This window comes from Triplophysa dalaica, chromosome 25 (genome assembly GCF_015846415.1).
Source record: "Triplophysa dalaica isolate WHDGS20190420 chromosome 25, ASM1584641v1, whole genome shotgun sequence".
NCBI classification, from domain to species: Eukaryota; Metazoa; Chordata; class Actinopteri; order Cypriniformes; family Nemacheilidae; genus Triplophysa; species Triplophysa dalaica.
The window spans coordinates 7346076-7368857 of record NC_079566.1 but is presented as its reverse complement, the minus strand read 5'-3'; the positions used below and the strand labels follow the sequence as shown (position 1 = coordinate 7368857).

The window sequence follows — 22782 nt, the reverse complement described above, 5'->3', positions numbered from 1 at the left end:
ATATACCCCATGTAACTGTTATGATTTCTTTGAGAATATAAAATAATCAATAATTAAACTGTTGAAACCGCTTCATGATTATACTTTGGTGCCATGGCTGACATCTTGTGTTGGCACAATACACTGAATGTTTAAAGACGCCAATCAGAAAATGAAGCGAGCTCATCCAAATCTCCTGCTGGCTGTTCAAGGCTCCTCAATAATGGCCTCGTCGAACTGGGAGCAATTATTCAATTACTTGCTCAATTAAAAACAATTATCGATGTATTTATTGATGTTAGGAGAAGAGTTCCCTCATGGACATATAAACTGAAGGATCTAATCGGATAAACACTGTACTTAGGGGGACAGAGTCTTTGTTAATGAGATATGGAGAAATGGATGCAGCTATACGCCAGGAATACAGCTAGGACAGTTCATACAGAGAGAGAGATATTAGCTTTCTTGATTAAAAACAGTTCTTTGTGAATATTGAATATAACTGAATTTAACTTTTTCTTCGTGGTGCTTCCCGTAATTCAACAGCGTAGAGAAGCAACTAATATAATTTGCTGAGTAAACCAAGAGTGAATGAGGCTAGAGAACCTCCCCGAAGACAGAGAATGTCAGAAACCATCAGAGGATCTAAAATTATTGATCTTATGAAAAAAATATTTTTCAAACTTTTCCTTTTCAAATAATCCCTTGGTGGAAAACGTAAAAAGGTCACAAAATAGCTAATACAATCTAAAAAACTAAACAGATTACTGTCAACTGGCTAACATTTAAAGGGGAAAAAAATGATGTTATCATATATTTGCCCTCTTTTCAAAACCTGTATTTTGAAATGGCCGTTAAATTTTGTGTTATATCGTCATAGATCGGCCTGTACGGCGCTATCTTAAAATAAGAGAAAGTGCTGATGCTTAGACTTTCATCAAAAATGCTCCAAGCTCCAGGCAAAACCATGCACCTCCACCGCTCGCTCCACATATTTCATATAAACAGCAGCAGAACAATGGAGAAAAATCAAACGTGCTTCACTCAGGAAACAGTGTAGAGATAAATATTCAACAAGTACTATAGTAAATTACATGCATCAAATCCAAACAATAAATTGGATGTGTTTTGACAAAAAATAAACTATACGCAATATAGCAGAACAATATGGTGCATCCTCAGAAACTATCTGGTGAACAGTGAGTGATGCATGAATTGTGTGCAAACTAGCGGTTGCAGGAACTGATCGACATTAATGCTCTAACGCAACATTTAAAGCTTGATGTCGACTAGTTGCGCGAAAAGCAATTTATTGTACATTCATTAGTAGACGTATACTATTATCGTAGCAGAGTGTTCTTGTCTGAAATACAACAGAGACGGCTCTGGGTAAATAACAGCTATCTGGCTTATAATTCAGGCCATATAATGCTGGACAAGGCAGGAACAGACACAAAAGGCACAGTAGAACAGCCAAGAGTAGTGCCGATGACAAACCGATGCGAGCTGCAAAACTACTTTCCGTAAATAGGCCGAATCATGTGTTTTTTGTCTGAACCAGTATTTTATGTTCGATAAACTTTCATCTGATATGAATTTAATGAATAGTAATTGTTTGGAACCCCTCATATACAGCTCCACCACTTTAAAATGTGAAATGGTCATTTTTCTCACTTGTAACTCAGCTGTATCTAATATTTAGATGGAAAGATATTTGACTGATTAAGGACTTTTTGATACCCAGACATATTAAGTTATGTTTTACACTGTGTGTGCTGTGCTTATACAACATGCTATAACAAGTCCAACGCAACATTGATGTTGACTAGTCGTGGGTCATGTGAATTTTTGAAGTCCCACTATTCTCCCGCAGCCCACACACACACAGCCCATGCTGCAAAACATTCCCTAGCTCTTATTTTATTTATTAACAACGTCATCGACTACTCGACTTGACTTTTATCACATAATAGTCGACTTAAAAAAATTGAGGTCTTTCAACCCCTAGTGCACACAAAGTTACAGCACATATTAGTAGTAGTTACGTCACGTGTGAAAGATGCACAAGCAGTATCTGTAGCTCTGTTACGTCTCTACAGTGTTTGTGTGTCACAGACAGAAAAGCCTCAGAAAAAATTAAGACACCATTTCAAAAGCATTTTCAGTTTTTCAGAACTTACTAATAATAGGAATATGTTTATGTAATATGACAATATTTCTCCCAAATTTTCTAATAGTAATATTTTTTCCGATTGCAGAAAATGAACAGGAGAAACATGTCGAAGTAACAGAAAAGATGCTCTGTATTTTAGACCACAAATACTGCAAAGAAAACAAGTTCATATTCACTTTTAAGCAATACAACAGTAACATTTGTACACTTAATTAAGAAAACTTGAAACATTATTTTATTTGATGTGATAACCTGTATTTCTATCACAGTTTCACATGTCTTGTCATGCTGTCAGTCTTTCACATTGCTGTTGGATGACTTAATGTCGCTCCTGAGATTTGATTTTGTTGAAATTCTCACTGGACTGGAATGACCACAATACATTTAGAAATACTGATTAAAGGAAATTTGGATTTTTTTCCGTAGCTGTATATTTTCCATGAGTGACTTCTTGGATATCACATTAAAGACTTTTACATTACTTTAGTTGCATTTTTGTAACAGATAAGCATGTTGTATAAGCACAGCACACACAGTGTAAAACATAACTTAATATGTCTGGGTATCAAAAAGTCCTTAATCAGTCAAATATCTTTCCATCTAAATATTAGATACAGCTGAGTTACAAGTGAGAAAAATGACCATTTCACATTTTAAAGTGGTGGAGCTGTATATGAGGGGTTCCAAACAATTACTATTCATTAAATTCATATCAGATGAAAGTTTATCGAACATAAAATACTGGTTCAGACAAAAAACACATGATTCGGCCTATTTACGGAAAGTAGTTTTGCAGCTCGCATCGGTTTGTCATCGGCACTACTCTTGGCTGTTCTACTGTGCCTTTTGTGTCTGTTCCTGCCTTGTCCAGCATTATATGGCCTGAATTATAAGCCAGATAGCTGTTATTTACCCAGAGCCGTCTCTGTTGTATTTCAGACAAGAACACTCTGCTACGATAATAGTATACGTCTACTAATGAATGTACAATAAATTGCTTTTCGCGCAACTAGTCGACATCAAGCTTTAAATGTTGCGTTAGAGCATTAATGTCGATCAGTTCCTGCAACCGCTAGTTTGCACACAATTCATGCATCACTCACTGTTCACCAGATAGTTTCTGAGGATGCACCATATTGTTCTGCTATATTGCGTATAGTTTATTTTTTGTCAAAACACATCCAATTTATTGTTTGGATTTGATGCATGTAATTTACTATAGTACTTGTTGAATATTTATCTCTACACTGTTTCCTGAGTGAAGCACGTTTGATTTTTCTCCATTGTTCTGCTGCTGTTTATATGAAATATGTGGAGCGAGCGGTGGAGGTGCATGGTTTTGCCTGGAGCTTGGAGCATTTTTGATGAAAGTCTAAGCATCAGCACTTTCTCTTATTTTAAGATAGCGCCGTACAGGCCGATCTATGACGATATAACACAAAAGTTAACGGCCATTTCAAAATACAAGTTTTGTTAAGAGGCTACATAAATGATAACAGATTTTTTTTCATGTTAGCCAGTTGACAGTAAACTGTTTTGTTTTTCAGATTGTATTAGCTATTTTGTGACCATTTTTTTTCATAAGATCAATAATTTTAGATCCTATGATGGTTTCTGACATTCTCTGTCTTCGGGGAGGTTCTCTAGCCTCATTCACTCTTGCTTTACTCAGCGAATTATATTAGTTGCTTCTCTATGCTGTTGAATTACGGGAAGCACCACAAAGAAAAAGTTAAATTCAGTTATATTCAATATTCACAAAGAACTGTTTTTAAATCAAGAAAGCTAATATCTCTCTCTCTGTATGAACTGTCCTTGCTGTATTCCTGGCGTATAGCTACATCCATTTCTCCATATCTCATTAACAAAGACTCTGTCCCCCTAAGTACAGTGTTTATCCGATTAGATCCTTCAGTTTATATGTCCATGAGGGAACTCTTCTCCTAACATCAATAAATACATTGATAAATGTTTTTAATTGAGCAAGTAATTGAATAATTGCTCCCAGTTCCACGAGGCCATTATTGAGGAGCCTTGAACAGCCAGCAGGAGATTTGGATGAGCTCGCTTCATTTTCTGATTGGCGTCTTTAAACATTCAGTGTATTGTGCCAACACAAGATGTCAGCCATGGCACCAAAGTATAATCATGAAGCGGTTTCAACAGTTTAATTATTGATTATTTTATATTCTCAAAGAAATCATAACAGTTACATGGGGTATATGAGTGGAAATTGATTCCTGAAAATGTTTTAAAACACAAATTTATGTACACACATATACCGTCTAAATAAACAAATACATACATACTGTATAGTCATGTATATACATTAAATTAAAATTGCCGTGTTAGTCTTAGTTGTGCTGGACAGACAAGTCAATGTAGGATAAGTGCAATGTATGTTTGTCATTGGTGTTCCAATTCTAGAAGAATATCTTTAAAGTTATATAGAATAGAATAGACATTCTAAGATGAAATCTCCATCCAAGACCATCCTTGCATGTATTTAATCTGATAAAGAATTATACTTGAGATTAGCCATATTCTGCATGTATCATCAATACTTCCCCGGACATACTCAACATCTCATGTTGGCATTGTCCTTTGACACATGTTCTTTTACATATGAACTGTGAAAGTAATTTACCTTCGTGTTAACTGGCTCATATAGAAAACCACTTTTTATATCTGTCGTTTCCTTATGGGATGCACTGATTGCACAATTCAAATCACAGCAGAAACCATTATGTCATCCTTGTCTTGTTTTCCTGCTCCATCATGAAACATTCATTTCCTGTACTACTCTTACATACTGTGTAGCAGGGAAGTATGCACATTCAGACTCCGTGTAAAACGAGGGTGATCCGAATACTTGCTTCTTTATATGTACTAGTTTCTCAACAGGCCTCATAGCCCCGGCTCTTCCTTCACAATCAAAGCAACACAAGCACAATCTGCTATTTTGCCAGCGTGGCAATGCAGTCATATATTTTCCACAGGCTGATTCTATATTAATAAGGCCCTCTCTCGAAAGTTGTGTGGAAAAGGGGTTGGTGTAAGCTTCGCAGGTTGTCCTGTCATTTGCACGGCTGCATTGAATCCGAGGGTCTCTGCGTCAGCTCAAAAATGTGCTCCACATCCCAATTACAGAGCAGCACAGCTGCGTCGTAGCGGATTCACCGCTGTATCAACACTGCCCCCTACTGGGTCTCCATCAGGCCGTCATTTAATCCAATCCGTTACGACACTGCAGCTGCAGCACTTACATAAACAAACATGCAGCATCACTATGAGCCGCAGCACCGTTAAGACTGATGTGTCTTGGCACATGTGAAGGGCAATGTTGTTTTTATGAGATCGAAATGTTATTCTTTCTCGTTATGTTAAGCTGTTACGGTCAAAAGTTATGGCATGTGAGGAGGTATTTACAAGAGAAATGTGACCGCGTGTTCATTTCTTATCTGTCTGTCCTCTTTTTTACAGAGCCAACTCGCACAACGTGTGAGAATCCTGGGACGCCGCGTTATGGCTCTTTAAACAGGACCTTCGGCTTTAAGGTAAATGGATACACTCCTATGTTGTATGTGAAACACAATGGCAATTGATAGGGAATTGTTATATGAGTACAAAGTTATTGACTCAGAATTATGGCTTTGCTATGAATCATGCTGTCGGTTTGAAAATCTGCTCTGTTGGTCTGTGAATTGAAGAAAAGAACTTGACTTTGTTTACTTGCAAATTATTATAATACGTCTTCGGTCTTCAGTCACTTACCAAGCGATGTCTTTTTTTAACATAAATTGGCTTTAGGATATATGTTTAATTTCTAGAGGATTTAAGTGGAGAAAAGTCTGTGTAGTGCAGAGTAGACATCAATATTTTAGTTCGCTGACCCGGAAGAGTAAAAATGTTTATATTAAATGAATAGGCCTATATATAGGGCAACATTCAGGAGTAGATTAGTATTTACATGTCCTCGAAAATACATAGAAGATATAAATCCTGAAATGAAATTATTTTCTCGAACATATGAAGAGTGCCACTCCATCCACTTGTTAACCGTCTTTTTTCTCACATCCACTACAAAATATTATTGCTCTTAAGACTTTCCTGTAGAACCACTCTTAAACAATGCGCCTGACTGCAAGAACATCACAGGGACCACTTGAATAGAAATAAATGACATCCTAGTAGATTCATTCAATCCGGTTTCTGAGGTCAAAACCAGAGGTTTTACATATCAGCTAAATATCCCCATATATGTAAATCATTCATCCGGCCTCAAGAAAAAGGAGCAAATCCAGCTCTTTTGCTTTCCGGGGCTTAATGATGTTCGAGTCGGGAAGGGGAGATATTGCGTGCCCCAGATAAGCTACAGTGGCCGTGTTCACCGCGAGCAGGGACATGTTAATCAATTAATGTACTAAGGTCAGGTGCCATTCTGTGATGTTTTAATATTTTACTCCCCTCGAATAATGCTGGAGCCACAGATGTGGTCATATGTTACGTGACCTTGGTGATCACAATATGTTGCAGTGGCTCAACAATTTTGCATGAGAAGTGCAACCATATATTACAGTCGGAAGTACCACTTTACATCACTAGTGGTTTGAAATGGTCACAGTGGCATTCTACAATAAGTGCTCATACGGGCGGTTACATTAACTGTAGGTGAAGTAGGTAAGTAGAATGTAGTAGGATATTCCCTAACATTATCGCAATTCCACTTGTGCTTTTAAGGGTGAGTGTAGGTAAATTCATTTTCAAAGTCCAATCCAGTTTAGCGGCATCTAGTGGTTGCAAACTGCGACCAACAGCTCGCTCCAATGCTCCATTTCAAAGCACTATGGTGGCTGACTCAGGACTAAGATGTCGTCGCATTTTTGCTTCTCTGCTGATAACGTATTTACGAAACACGCTCTCTAAGCAGTTTGTCTGTTTAGGGCTACCGTAGAAACAACATGGCGAATTCCATGCAAGGGGGCCCACGGTGTATGTAGATAGAAATGTAGAAGCTCATTCTAAGGAAATAAAAACGTAATGATTCATTATGTAAGGTCTTTATACACACCTGAACACATAGTGTATTTCTGTCAGTAGATACTCCGAAAACTTTCACACTGCACCTTTAAAGGATTATCATTTTTTTTCTAATAGGTTGGAAGCATGGTGGCTTTCCAGTGTCAACCTGGTCACCTGTTGCAGGGCTCCACTACCCGTCTCTGCCAGGCTGACCTCACCTGGAGCGGGAACCAGCCAGAGTGTATCCGTAAGTATCTTCTTTACCAAAATTGACAGGTAGAAACACTTATATCTGTTTGAATACACCGAAGAAAGTGTCTCCAGACCCATATTGGTTTGGCATTATGATGTCATTATGAAAATACATGAACTACAAACCCCACAAGTGGCCTTCACGTTAATCTTATCTATATCTATCTATCAAGGTTTATTGCTGTGCGTTTAACTCCCAGAGAACACACATGATGATCAAAATGTGTACTTTGAATGCAATGTCACTTTGCATAAAAGCGTCTGCCAAATGTAAATTTGTGTCATAAATACTATAGTTTTACTATAGCTGAACTGTCAAAGTATTAAGAGAAAATACTCTATGAAATATCACCACCTGATAGGGAACTAAATGATGACATGGGTATTCAACTAAAGTAAATGGGTCTCTTTGAGATTCGTATTATTTGAAAGAGGAAAGATTAATGGTCTACTTTTTCACAATGGGCATTTTAATTCCTCTGAATTGCTTTTGAGTTACGTGGGCGGAGGGAGAATCTAACAGAGTTGTGACAAGTATCTTGGCACATTGCTTCTCTTCGTATATTGACAAGTCACACTGTTGTTAGAGAAGCGTTAAACAGACTAACACTTACCATGGTCTCTTTATAAGTTTGTTAAAAAATAAGATAATGCTCAGTGTGTTCTTTTTTCGATTTAAGAAGACAGACAGAGGTTCTCTTTTTACCTCCTAGTGTATCTGATCTGGTCTTTTACTTGTGACACACTAGATGTGTTTGGTATCTTCGCTTCTCAAAGCTTTTCTCTGCAAGTCACTTAAAAGTACACATGACTGGCAGTATGCTTCCACATTTGGGTCGGACGTGCGTACCGACATCACCTTTAAATCATAAATTGGTAAACGTGACTTTAGATACACAAGAGGCCTGGTTTGAATTCACGACAGCGTATCTTCAGAAGCTCTAAAATCAACATCATCAAAGCAGCCTGGAGACAGAGAAAACAGCTGGTTTCCAATTTCAAATGACAGATTGGCATTCGGTTCAAGCATTTCAAAAGCTAATTACATTTCGCATCATGCCACTACCCCAAAGTTCTGTCATTGTTTTGTGAAAATCAGGAAATTAAACAATGAGATGGCTAAAAAGGAACAGCGCTTCCCCCGCTTAATTGTAAGTCTGTGATAAAACAGCTTTTGTGTGTTTGCCACCTAATCGCTCCATTTTGTTCCCAAGAATAATCGAGATCCTTCCGTAATTACGTACTGTAATTTTGTTTACACAGTGCACTTGGCTACTCGCAGAGTCGGGCTGAGCACTAAATCATCTTTTTCATTCCCCACTTGTATTTTACATGGAATTGGATAATGGCTGTCCACTCCATCAGCGTTCCACTAGATTTGTTTCTGAACAAAAAACTTACAGCCTCATGGCCTACCCCGTCCTGCAAATTTATATATAAATGGACTGTAGCATACACAATTATTAAATTATGTAAATTATGGGAGCACATAACGTGTTGAAGAGTTTATAAGTTTTTGTTAAATTGCTATGTAATAACTAAGAAATAAAACTTTTATTACACCACTTTTTGAAGAATATCGCAGAATTGGAGCTGTTAAACCAAAGCAATTTCTCTAAAAGGCCTGATTACTTTTCTTTCTTCTGCGGCGATACTATTGATATAGTGCTCGTGGATAGAAAGCCTTATCAAAGTCTTGGATAAAAGAATGGGTCCAGGGCGCTGAGCCAAAGCTTCAATTTCAACTACTTTTGATCAAAGTCGTAGTGATGGTGGAGCTGTTGGAATGACTGAGCGAGCATCGGATCGCGTTTGATCTGCCGGCGTGACAGGTATAGGTGCGCTCGCTTTAAGTGCCGTCTGCCAGCATGCATCAATGTCCCCTCGCTTCCCTCAGCTCTCAGCCGGCTTCTGTGGGCACAGGAAACACACCGATGTCAGCTACCAAGAGAAAGTGCAGAGATTCTCGCCAAAGAGACAGAGCACGTCGTCTTAAAGTTCAAACTTCGTTTTGGTTTCGCCCGCTGGAGTTTGAAGCCTGATTATATGGGGACGGAGACAGTCGGCTGAAATAGCTGAGATTGGGTCAGATCATTCCTGTTATGTAATACCTGCATTGTACTGTAGAAAAAAATCGCAGATTTTCAAAGAGTGAAGTGATTTTAGGTTTATCACTGTAAAATTATCAATATTTTGCTACTTTGTTTTGAGTGGATGTTGCCCTTTGGTCTTTGGATGAAATGGACTCACATTTTAAATTAAAATATTATTTTAAATTATGTGTGTTTTCTCAAATGTTGTTTTATTGGATGCATTTTTATAATGTTTAAGATTACAAACATTGGCGTATCAAAGTAAGCAGTGTATATTTCTCAAAGGCCGGTTAAAAATATTTCATTCACCCTTTATCGGGCAAGTTACCATATTTGGTGACTTCATCGACCGATCACAATGGCATTTCCATGCCTCTCCGTGATTTCGTCAACAGTAGAGATCAGTCTACGTCATAAATAGTGACATCATGGCATGTGACCAATCATGATTTGCTGGGACGTTTCAAACTTCAGGGTAATTACGGAATTTGTGAAACTCGGATCTGCGCTCCTGCATATTCCCACAAATACGTAAATATCATTGCAACGAACAATGATAAGTAAATGAAGGACACACGTTATATGGTTGAATAGTTGTGTTTCATGTTGAGATAGATGTTGTTTGCGTAGGATTTCTAGAAATTAGTGAACATTGTTGCTGAAAATTGGTGTGATCATATTTGTTCAGGTAAATGACAAAGTGTCCATTTTTAGACATGCTGATGCTTCTAGTAAGTCATACTTTTACTAATAAGGATTTATAACATAGCGCAAAAGTATTTATTTATGCCCAAATGGCATATATTTGTGTTTTTTACTTACTTATTACTGCTTAAATAATTGGCACCAGCAATATTTAGTCCTAGTTTTCACTTCTTGTTATATATTTACAATTTATATGTCAATGTTCTTTGTTTTCAATAGATCAGCACTACACTGTCAAGGTTTTGAGTGTGTGTTTGTGTTCCTATATGTTCCTAAATAAAAGACAAAATGTTACTAGGTAAAAGAAAAGAAATTCCTCAATAAAAGATTTATTATATAAAATATATAATAATAAATATTATAAGAAGTTTATGTAAGTTTTATGCATTAATTTATATTTTATAAACTGTATGTGTCTTTTTATTTTTTTTAATGACCATAGACCAGTGAGGAACTATATATTGTAACTTCTTTGACCTTGATTTTAATTTTTTTTTTCTTTTAAGTCACAAAAGTTAAAAACTCTAAGTAAAACTGCAGGGTTGATATTTTGAATGTCTAAGTATTTCAATGAGTGTTTATCATAAACATATAGATTTTTATTAGATATAGACTTAATGTTACTGTATTTTTAGCTATTTCTCCTTTCACATTATTCATTAATTGCTTGTCCTTTCCCCCCCACCCCTTGTAGCCCACAACTGTAAGCAGCCAGAGAGCCCTCCTCATGTCGATGTTGTGGGGATGGATCTGCCCTCCTATGGCTACACTCTCATCTACACCTGCCAAGCTGGTTTCTTTTTGTCTGGCGGCTCTGAGCATCGGGTCTGTCGATCCGATGGAACCTGGACTGGGAAGATGCCTGTGTGTCGAGGTATCAAAGTCTGAAACCACATTCAATGTTTTTTATTGTTGAGCTTACATACTGAATATTCCCATCCGAAGCTTCATGCCCAGTCAAATGGTTTCTGAGCCAAGTGTATTTTAAATGCAAACAAATTTTAACATTAAAGGCCCAGTGCATAAAATATAGCAGCCTCTAGTGGTGAGGAAGAATTGCAACCAACGGCTCACTCCACCACTCGCGCCTCCATTTCGAAGCACTACGGTGGCTGACACGGAACCAAAATGTCATCACATTTTCGCTTCTTTGTTGAAGGAGATAATGTATTTACGAAATGCGCTCTGTTGAGCAGTTTCTTTCAAATTCTTCAATCTATTCCAGACAAATCAAGCCAAATAGTTTTCCTTCAAATAACTTAGTTTTTACTGGTCCTTTGCTCAGGTGGGTTGTCGAAGCACTAGCGTGTGGTCGGCATGCTGCAGTGCTGTGATTTTATCTTTCCAGTCTTCATCCTGAAGCTCTGAGAGCGACCGCGGCAGGCAGCATACGCCGGCGTGCACACACACAGCTGCACACTTCAGGCTTCACAGTAATTACTACACATAAACAGATGTGATTGTTTACAAAAAAAACTCCCAAGCGATTGACTGAAAGCTTCCACATACAGTGATGGAGTCAGTTTATCTTCCTGTTTTTTGCACCTTGATACTAACCAGTTGGCGCCTTTTCTTTGTTATGTTGTGCTGCTTGATATGTTGACCATGTTCTCTACCTCAATAAAAATATTTAGTTTTATTTTAAACATTTGGATTAAAACATAAAAATTAAATCATTAAAAATTTGGTACACAATAAAAATATTTTCAAATAATAATGATGATAATAATAGTAATAATTTATATTTAGTTATTAATATTTAGCTATTATTATTTTTATCCTTAATATGTTTACATTTTTGTTAAAAATGGACAGGGAAGACTTTTTATTTATTTAGTTATTTTTAAAACATAATATTTATTACCTGTGCCGTTTTATGCAAGCTAAAACATCCCAAAACAGTCTGGAGGTGCTCCTGTACAACTTAAAACTGCATAAAATAGTGTGTTGCCAGTTTAATCTCTCAATCTGTTTCTAAAATGAATGTTTAATTCATAGAGTTTCGCTTTTTCTTTTACAGCGGGTTCTAAACTATCCGAAAAGCCTATTAAACCAGTCCAAGGAACACCGAGTCCAAAGCTAAATGGTTTGTGCATTTTTATATTTAATATAAAAGACTACTAGGGGGGCACGGTGGCTTAGTGGTTAGCACGTTCGCCTCACACCTCCAGGGTTGGGGGTTCGATTCCCACTTCCGACTTGTGTGTGTGGAGTTTGCATGTTCTCCCCGTGCCTCGGGGGTTTCCTCCGGGTACTCCGGTTTCCTCCCCTGGTCCAAAGACATGCATGGTAGGTTGATTGGCATCTCTGGAAAAATTGTCCGTAGGGTGTGAGTGAGTGCGTGAGTGAATGAGTGAGTGTGTGTGCCCTGCGATGGGTTGGCACTCCATCCAGGGTGTATCCTGCCTTGATGCCCGATGACTCCTGAGATAGGCGCAGGCTCCCCGTGACCCGAGGTAGTTCGGATAAGCGGTAGAAAATGGAATGGAATGGAATAAAAGACTACTTATGACTGTATTCATCTTATCTAGAATAAATAATTCTATCTGCAATGTTGTTTTCTTGGCCACAGAGAGCAGTGGTGCTTGCTATTTGTGATATAATGTAAACCACAGGCTCAAGAGGAATATACTAATGAGAGGAAAACAGGTTCCAGTTAGTTTGATGGTAAAGCAGGCTGGCAGCCACAAGACACTCCACTGGAAGCACAAGATAATCCTGAAGAGTTTAGCTAGATGTTCTCAGGGCATACTTTACATCTTACATTTCTTTAATTAGAGAGCAGGCTTAAGGAAGAGAAATGCTGGAGATTTACAAAGCTGTAAGCGTTAATGATGAAGTTTCTCCAGGCAGGAGAACAGCAAATACTGTATGATTCCAACTAAGACACATTTTAGAAGTCCAAGGCGGTAATGGATCTTTGAGTCTGTAAGAGACAGAATACCTTTGAGGTGCAGAGCTCTGACAGTTTAAAAAACTGTGTTATTTAAGATCTATGTGGCTAACAAGTTATTTTGATTTTGTTGATTCTTTTTAAATTGTATGTTTTCTTTATGAATATATTCCGTTTGCTTAAAGCGATAGTTTACCCCAAAATTCAAATTTTGTCATAATTGATTCACTTTCATGTCTTTCAAAATGACTTGTTTTACTTTTGTGCAACACCAATGAAGATATTTTGAGAAACGTCTCTGTGGTTTTGTGTGCATAAAATTTAAGTCGAGGGGACACTATGTTGTTTGGTTACCAAGATTCTTCTAAATATCTTCTTTTGTGTCCTGCCAAAGAGAGAAAGTCATACAGGTTTGAAATGACAAGAGGGTAAGTAAATGATATTTTGGGGTGAACTGTCCCTTTAAGGGAGGCTGCGACTGGATTCAAGAAAGCATGACCTTAAGTATCTTAATTCCATTTATAAACATACATTTACATTTATTAACGGCACAAATTTTCTGCAAATTTATTAAGCATCTAATAGGAGAAATTCAGTTATTTCTTTGTTGTTTACAGTTCCCGATGATGTTTTTGCCCCTAACTACATCTGGAAAGGCTCCTACAATTACAAGGGAAGAAAGCAACCAATGACTTTGAGCATCACAAGCTTTAACGCAACCACGGGTAGAGTTAACGTCACATTAACAAGCAGCAACATGGAACTACTGCTTTCAGGTTGGTTTGCTGCAGATTTACACAAAAACTGCTGTCTGATCTGACTGCTCAAACTAAATTACAGACATCTTTGGACCAGAGGAAGGAAAGGTTGTGTTTCTGCTTTAGCAAAATCTGATTTAATCCATCTGGGAAAATTTAACCACACTGATAAAATTGTTAATGAAGAGCTAGATCATTAGACCGGTTCTATCCCTACCTCCCTCATTTACTGCCACTCATGTGTCTTAATAAAGCCGACACGTGCTTTACGTCAACAAATTAATCTTGGACGGCTTCACATTTGGGAGGGCAACAGTAATTATCACCGGGAAAGGTAAATGCAGTACGAGTCTGGAGAATAGACTGTCTGTGAGACGTCAGCGGTTATGTGATTGTAATGATGGTAATGATGGAACAAAACATGAACAGATTCTGCACCCGAGGAGGCAGTTTGATGACGCCACATTTTTTATTTTATTCTCATTTGTAGTGTAGGGCACAATTATAAGTCTGTTTTTTATTCATTCTGGAGTAAAGTGAAACAACAATGTGTGTCTGGATGTACGTACGCAATTCTTTTTGGCCGAGATGAGAGAGAGCAATGATAAAACACACCTTCATGCCATGTGTAGACAGCTGTCCGCTCTCTGTTCTCTGTCATAGGTGTCTATAAGAGCCAGGAAGCCCGTCTGATGCTGCTAGTGTACCATGTGAAAGCATCCTCTCTCACCACACTCAGCAAGATCAAAGAGGAGTCCTGGACTCTGGATGGATTTGTATGTGCTCTGAAGATTCTGACAAAATCTATACCTGTGATCTAAATAAATGTTTGCTTTTAGTTTCATCCTTTTTAATGATAAATCGCAAAGAAATTGTATATGTAAATGGAATAATTGAATAAACAAGCCAGACAGTGTTTATAAGTCAGTAAAACATAACTGAAATTGATCTTAAATGAGCCATAATAGAGCAATCTCATAGCAATAATTTCCTCAGGGATAAAAGAATGTGGAATTCGTAGTGAAACTTTGTAACTCTGTTAAGGGATAGGTCAGCCTAAAATGAAAATTCTGTCATCACTTACTTCCCGTCATGTCATTTCAACCTGTATGACAGAACACAAGTAAAGATATTTTGAAGAATGTTGAAACCGAACCTTTTTCAAAATATCTTCTTTTATGTTTTAAAAAAAGTCATACAGGTTTAAAATGCAAAGAGGGGGGAAGTAAATGATGATAGAATTTTCATTTTTGGGGGAACTATCCCTTTAAACCAATTTTGTAGGGTAACTATTTTTCATTGGCTGTTTTATTCAGGTATCTGCAGAACCAGATGGGTCCTCATATGTCTTTCAAGGCTTTATACAGGGTAAAGACTACGGCCAGTTTGGTCTGCAAAGGCTAGGTATGGTGTACTATGTTTTTTTCCAACATTTTGTGTGTTTTTTATTAACCTAATTCTTTAAAAAAATAAACATTTATTTTGGATTTAGCAAAAATGATAATGTTTATAGAATTTGTATCGCCATAATTCTTTAAAATAGTTCAATTGAATTTAAATCAAATCTGATCAACATGGATTTTATTTTATTCTCTTATTAATAATTTATTTATGCATTTTTTAATAGTTTAATTTGAATGGAAAGACATACACGGGTGCTATTTTGTCCTGCGCACGTAACCGATTGTGTTTCTTCATCTTTTACAGGTTTAAATATGTCGGAAAGTAATAATTCGTCTAATCCACCACACGGTACAAACAGTAGCTCTGTGGCCATAGCAATCCTTGTGCCTTTTTTCGCCCTGATATTTGCAGGCTTCGGATTTTATCTCTACAAGCAGCGGTAAGTCTAGATGTCTATTTGTCAAAGCTTGGTTACCTTTTAAACAAATCAGAAAAGTTTAGAAATGAATGTCTGGCATAACTGTTTATAGCAGGAATGTAATAAACAGTTACTGTATATCTATAGAAACAGCTGTAGTGCTTTACCAGGTTATTGAATATGATCGTAATGAGATATTCGCTTTATCCCTGCATGTAATTCTCTTGCATGTGCACTGTTCAATGTTTCCATCTCTTTGTGTGTTTGTTCTGATGCGATGTCTTTCGTTTTCCTGTGTTGTCTTGGTCTAACAGGACCGCTCCAAAAACCCACTACACAGGCTGTTCGGTTCACGAGAACAACAACGGGCAGGCTGCCTTTGAGAACCCCATGTACAACACCAACACAAAGTCGGTGGAAGGCAAAGCTGTCCGATTTGACCCAAACTTAAACACAGTCTGCACAATGGTATAATTAGATCCGCTTGACGCGAAGGCCATCTGTGGATTTTTCTTTACGGATAAAGAGGTTTTTGCTTTGTTTTTTAAACCGAGGTGGATACAATCGCAGTCACGGATGTATTTATCTGAGAACTACAGAGGATGTCTTGCACAAACGCTGTTGCCCCTCCTCTGTTATTTAAAGCACACTCTTCAGGAACCGTTTGACCATGTGCGTCTGCAGAGGACATATGGATACGAAGCGCATTGTCGTGAAAGGATTTTTTGAAAACTCACTCCTAAAACAGTTCTTCATGAAGGAGGGCATGAAGAGATTCTTCTGCTACCTTATACACACTCCGTGAGTGCTTCTTCACAGTTGACTGGGTATTTTTTTAGGGTCAAGGGATCTGTAAATCTACTTGCATATATATGAGGAGCATTCACCACCTATATTTTTGTGCTATATATTACCACCTGGGAGAGAGGCCAAGACGGAACAATTCTATCAAGAGTTTATAAGGAATTTAAAAGATTTGCTCTTCACATCGACCAACACAAATGATTTCTCAGACGATTTTATACGGTTAACGTTTTATTTACAGTTCATTCACAGCCCTGTTAACTTAAGTTGAAAACGTCACCGATCATCTCTGTGATTGGACTTTGAGGCATTCATGATGTGCGCTGTGTATTGTTAACGTGAGAGAGAAAATGTGACACGAATATTTGAAGTGATGCGCGGATTGATGGTTCGTTGTGACCTCCTGGGGATTTTTTTAATAATTCCCATAGTACTTTGATATAAAAGTATGTATGACTCTCTGTTGATAAATGCCCATCTTTAGAATGGGCCACAGGACATATGTCAGCATTTTAACCTGAAGGCTGCAGATGAATTTTTTACTGAAGGTGTTTATTTTCTTTTATTTAAAAGGTGTTTTTGTGAGGAAGGGTCATTGAGGAGCATCTATAGTCAACATGGTATAAATTTGATATGAAAATTTGTTCATTATAGCATTCTTATTATTACTATTATTATATAAGATTTGTATAAAATGAAATGCACTTAACATTTATACCGTATACTTTTGTATAAACCTCAGAGTACATAACATCAAATGCATGTTTCTTAAATACAGTATATTGGTATATGGTGGCAACAATATGATCATATCTATCGTGTATATACAGGCCACGAAACACTTCCAATTATGTCTGACCTTACTGATGTTGTCTCATGTAACACAAAATTTACACTAAACACTACTACATTTTTTATTAAAAGCCATTGATAATGTTTCCAACTATTAATAATGGGTCCAAATGTTCTGCCCAACATGTTCTGGTTATGATAAACTCGAGACTAAAATAGGTTTGGTAAATGGTCAATGACGTACATTTACTTCTTATTCAGAACATTTTTTGTAGGCATAATAAAGTACGAAAAAAGTGTTATGCAAAGTAAAAGACACATAGAAATTGCAAATTACATAGTTCTTGACATGACAGTAGTCGGGTTCAGACAACGTTGGTTATGTGCTTCCAGGTCTCCAAGCTGTGAGATTCATTCCAGTGCCTTCTAAAGTATTCACCACAACATTTTACAAATCATATGAACAGATATTTATGTGTTTACGTTTCATAGAATGCATATTACAGCGCAGGTATGTTCTTGTGTAGGAGTGAACGCTGCAGACTTCAGGAGGTTATGCTGACATAACTGTCCAGAGTTCCAAAATCTACCAACCTGTGATGTTTTCCAAGTTCATTTTGCACTCGACATCAGCCATAGGGATTTGCATTCTTGCACGCATTGTATTTTAGTTCTATCGTTATTTTTATTTTTTTTAAACATGGCAGATTTTTACACAGTGCCTACCAAAAATCACATGACCCAGGACTGCTGCTTCTTCACTTCTACTTATTCTTCACATCTGCCATAGGTTTCCTTTTTCCCCCGTCAAATCCTGGTTTAGAAGCTCAGATGCTCCATTTAATGTCACAGCCCCTGTCTACAACATTTTAGGACACTTCACCAGTCTGAACTTATTAACCAACATCGGCTTTTTTCTATAACTGACTGCAATAAAAGAAGACAAACATTTATGATAAAAAAATTAAACTTTTTGATCAAGCATATGACTACTTGCAGTTCAGCTGGGTACTCCTCCCATATTAATGCATTCAAAAGATATATAAACAGAGGGTAAAAAAGTATAAAAAAAGTTTTGTAAAGAAATATATTTTTATGAAGAAATTATTTGTAAAATGTATGAAACTATTATGTAAATTTTCAATGCAATGTAAGATTAAAAAGGCTAATTCCTTTTGTAACGAGTCGTCTTGTTCTTTCATTGTTTGAATACTTTTAATTTTGTTGAGGGCATCATTGTTTTTCTAGTTTATTCAGATCAATATGTCCTTTATTATGTTTTCTATTCAGATGAGAATCACAAATTCATCTTTTTAAAGATGTATTTCCACTAACATTATTCAAATAATGCACTCATGAACTCAGTGTGAGCATTGTTCTGCACACAACATGTCTGATTAAAATTTCACAATTAAGCTTTCCTGTTTACCCCCTACTCAAATGTCACATTTGCTTTCTTCAGTCACATTTGTAGTGCTATGCAACTGCTTGATTGACAACTCAGATCACAAATTTGACGTGGAAGAGTTAGAAACTGAAGAAATCTCTGAAGGATGAACTAGTCTCATTTCCCCTTTAACATCGTCTTAATTGCAGTGGCGGTCTGCAAATGAATGGACTGCCATGTGACAGTGTTGCTAAGTTCATTTAAGACTTTAAAATGTCTTTAAAAAGGTTTAAATTAACTTTACCCAAAGTTACAAGAGAAACTATACATCCAGTCATCTTAAGGTGAATCGAGTTTTAATATATTTGGAGAAAGAGAGCTTTTTGGATGTTCTGTCAACAGAGAAACCGGTAAAACTACTCACCAAACCTTCACCTCCGACTGTTAATGCCAATGTACTTTTTCTGGGCAAAATACTGAGCGACTGAAAATCAAACAAAATCATGAAATTCTGAAACCAGATAGCAGAGACTAACCAATCTCAGCGTGGAAAAGTATCTATCTGTGTTTGCATCATAGGTCATAAGTTACTCTGTGTCTGCAATTTCAAAGAAAATTGCAGCTGAATTGTCTCATTGCATGTGTGGAAATTCACTCTTTGTTAGCATCAGTTTTATTTGTTACTTTTTGATGTGGCCACTTTCAACTCCCTGGAGACATTAAACAAATTGTAAGAAATAACAACGGATGACACAATCAAATGAATATTGTACGCTGTAAAATAAAACATGAATCAAGCAAAGATCATAGAATATGGATTTCTCCCAGATACCTTTGAAAGATGAAAGAGTAGACACGAAACAAACTCAAGAAGTGTTCTGTTCTTGAAAGTGTATTTCAGACAGACTCTGTGATACTAACATTTACCCAGCAGTGAATATAAGGCCAGTTCTAGTTTGCATCAGGAGTAAGAACGATTGAAGATTATGAATTTTGTACATATCATTTGCATCAGAAAGAAATAATTAAAAGCTGCAGAATGTTTTTTTAGAATGCAGACTTCTGTTTGCAAACATCTCGTTCAGACCTTGGGATCCAGATCTTACCGGTGTACAAAAGTAAACAAAAATCTTTAAAATCAAACACTGAAATGCATTTTAGTATGCCTGCATAGAACTGGATTGGGTCCGAAATATGCAATAATATTAACTGTCTTATTGCTTATTTCCCAAATTCTATTGTAAGACAATTTCTATGTTGGCTGGCTGCTTCCTTTGATAAGAATTTGAATCAAAATATCCTAGATAGAAAACACCACCTTTGACATCAACAATGAATTAAAACAGAATAATAGCATGGCATATGGGGAATGTTTTCTATTTGTATATTATGTATTATTAAATGTATTATTAAATGTACTATTAATATCATGATTTGAGGGAGACCAAATTTTTATTCATGCATGTACCATGAGTCGAAAATGTCTCTTTAGTAGTTCTTTGCATTTTGCAAGTTCATCCTGCCATCCGCATCCCTATCAGAGCAAACCTGCAAACTTATTTTTGTGTTGCAATTATATTATGTATGATTTTTTATAAGATTTTGTCTCTCCGTCGTCCTATTTTGTTGAATATGCTTCATCTCTAGGGAGCGAAAACATCAAACCATTCTGAAGCAGTCGTATTATCCTCCAGTCTACAGCTTATATTCTATGTCACAGTAAAGTTCATGTCCAGCCTTTCATCTCAGTGCTGCCACGTTTTATAACGCAACAGCTTCAAGCGAATAAATATCTTTCAGGCGCACCAGCAAATTTTTCTCTTTCTACATCATTTCACGCTAATAGTGAGATCAAGGTTACTTGTAAAATTTCTCTTTACCGCAGTGAAGTGGTAGATGACACCGCAGCATTTTGTAGTGCTCTTAGCATAGGGCTTTTTAGAGGTGACGTTGAAAATATTCAATGGTCAAATACGTTTTCCTTTCTAACGAAAAACAAGATTTTCATATGTTGCTTTTTGTAATGTGTGCCATCTCCATGGCGCTTTTAATGCAAAGCAATGTAGGGTTTAACTGTATGAGTTTGGGATGTTTTTTGGTATATAAAAAAAATGGTTTCTAATGCTAGTGGTGCAGAAATTACATCAACATTAAGCTTTCCGCTGAATAGAGAGGGAGTCAAGGGATTGTTATAATCTAAGACTTGCATGCTTATTGCAGACTGCATTCGGTAGCCTAAAATAAGATCTTAAGTTTTAAGTTAACACCTTACCCTTCCACATATACAACAAACCACTCACTGGTGAGTTCTCAAATCTGGGTTCCTGTGTAATCGCCATGCCTTAATACCTTCAGCAGATCCCATACTAGTGTTCTCATTTCCCACTGGCTGCAGATTCAGATTGCAAATGCACTCATGGCTACTCAAGAAAGCGAGTGCAGATGTCTCCGCTGTGTTTCACTCTTCGGCTGCATCTGCCCGAATCCATTCGGTAATGAGATTTTTAGAGGCCTGATTAAACACGCTGCTCTCGAACCTCAACTGAGACAATGAAGCGCTTATTCACCCCGGGTGGATGACATGACCGGCAAAGGCAAACCGTCGTTACGACAATATTTAGTCCAAAATGAAAAGTCTGTTTGCAAGAGGATAGAATGTGCTTCGTTTCTTCCATTGTAATCTTCCAAGGTCACTTTCCTTTCCGCTTGGTGAGGACCAAACGTGTCGCTGCCCTGAGATTTGATGGATGTCTCATTCGATGACACCGTGGGCACCATTTTAGAATGGATGCATGACAAAGGCCTCCACAGTAAAGCTCACCAGAGACTTATGATCATTTCCAATTAAAAGTCAGCAATTCGGTTGTCATGGAGGAGTAATGGAAATTCATACTCTAAGACTCTGAAAGCCCTCACCCTTAAGGTAACATGCTGGAGATGGCCATCTTTATTCCTTCCCCTCAAGCACCCAGCATGATTTATTCAAAATACTTTAGTAGGTGGCGCTTTTGCCGTTAAGAACAAAGGACAACGTAAGGGCATCACGCACAGGTTCATACTGTATGCATTCAATACTTTTTGACCTTAGGTTCACTATATAAATATGTTATGTAATTGTATATATTATCTGAACAGAGAGTTTGATTCATTCAATATCCTAAGGTTGTACTATTTTGAGTAAAAAAGATGTGTAGTCTTAATCCCATGATAATGCAGTATAATAGTTTAATATGCTGTATAAAAGTAAAATAGCAAGCTAAAATAACTGTCACAAACACAATATATGTATTTACCAGACACTTTTGAGAAATCATCTCATTGAAGAGAAAATACTTTCTACAGTATACAATGGTAACATGTGACAACCTGTTTAATTAATGCTGCTGAGGAACAACATATTTCTTTAAAGGATTAAAGATGTTATAAGATGAAAAAGTATGATAACAGATCGAGCTGCGTCAAACACATCTCTTAGTTCTTGCATTCATATCCATAAGGCAATGTGAGGCTAATGCAGAGTCAAACTGCAGTGGGTTTTATGTGGGATGGAGTGTGAGCACCATCAGGTGGCTATAAACTGGGATTTTTTGAGTATTAAACATCTTTAGTGAAAATATTACAGACTTTGCATTTGCAGTAGATGCCAATAGGCTATCATATGTTTTTTTGTCTGTGGTTTTATATGTTTGCTTTTTCCCTCTAATGTTATTACTGAGCCAGATTGGTGAAATATAAAAATTGCCTAATATAAATAATAAGTAATAAACCTAAAGCAAATAATTCAGTTTGCCACTTTTTATAAAATAAAAAGATTACGTAGTTTTCACCCAAAGGAAGTTTTTTAATTTTTTTGTTTCAAACCTTGTATAGGCCTAGGCTAGTTAAAGAAGTGTAATTTCCTATCATGTGTGATCTTTGCTTCATTATGCAATACTCATTCACATATGGTGAACTGCCCAAGCTGTCTGTATCGTTCCTGAGAAACTTATTTATTTTGACATTTGGCCAACAAGACTCATTTAATTGTTTGAGCCAGTTTTTAACAATGCTACAGATATAATTTCATACTTAAAACATTCATATTTCACTCCAAGATGCGATG

At 36.9% G+C, this 22782-nt stretch overlaps 1 protein-coding gene across 3 annotated transcripts in view; it reads left to right on the top strand.

Moving 5' to 3' along the window:
• Positions 1 to 18449, top strand: part of csmd3b (CUB and Sushi multiple domains 3b) — a 347235-nt gene extending 328786 nt beyond the window's left edge. For all 3 annotated transcript variants that reach the window (XM_056741016.1, XM_056741014.1, XM_056741013.1), the window contains exons 62-70: positions 5636 to 5709; positions 7310 to 7421; positions 10919 to 11098; positions 12245 to 12310; positions 13735 to 13893; positions 14539 to 14651; positions 15192 to 15279; positions 15583 to 15718; positions 16012 to 18449. In XM_056741016.1, the coding sequence (XP_056596994.1) occupies positions 5636 to 5709; positions 7310 to 7421; positions 10919 to 11098; positions 12245 to 12310; positions 13735 to 13893; positions 14539 to 14651; positions 15192 to 15279; positions 15583 to 15718; positions 16012 to 16171 (1088 nt within the window). In that variant the 3' untranslated portion in view covers positions 16172 to 18449. The remainder of the gene's footprint in view (positions 1 to 5635; positions 5710 to 7309; positions 7422 to 10918; positions 11099 to 12244; positions 12311 to 13734; positions 13894 to 14538; positions 14652 to 15191; positions 15280 to 15582; positions 15719 to 16011) is intronic.
• Positions 18450 to 22782: the final 4333 nt, after the last annotated feature.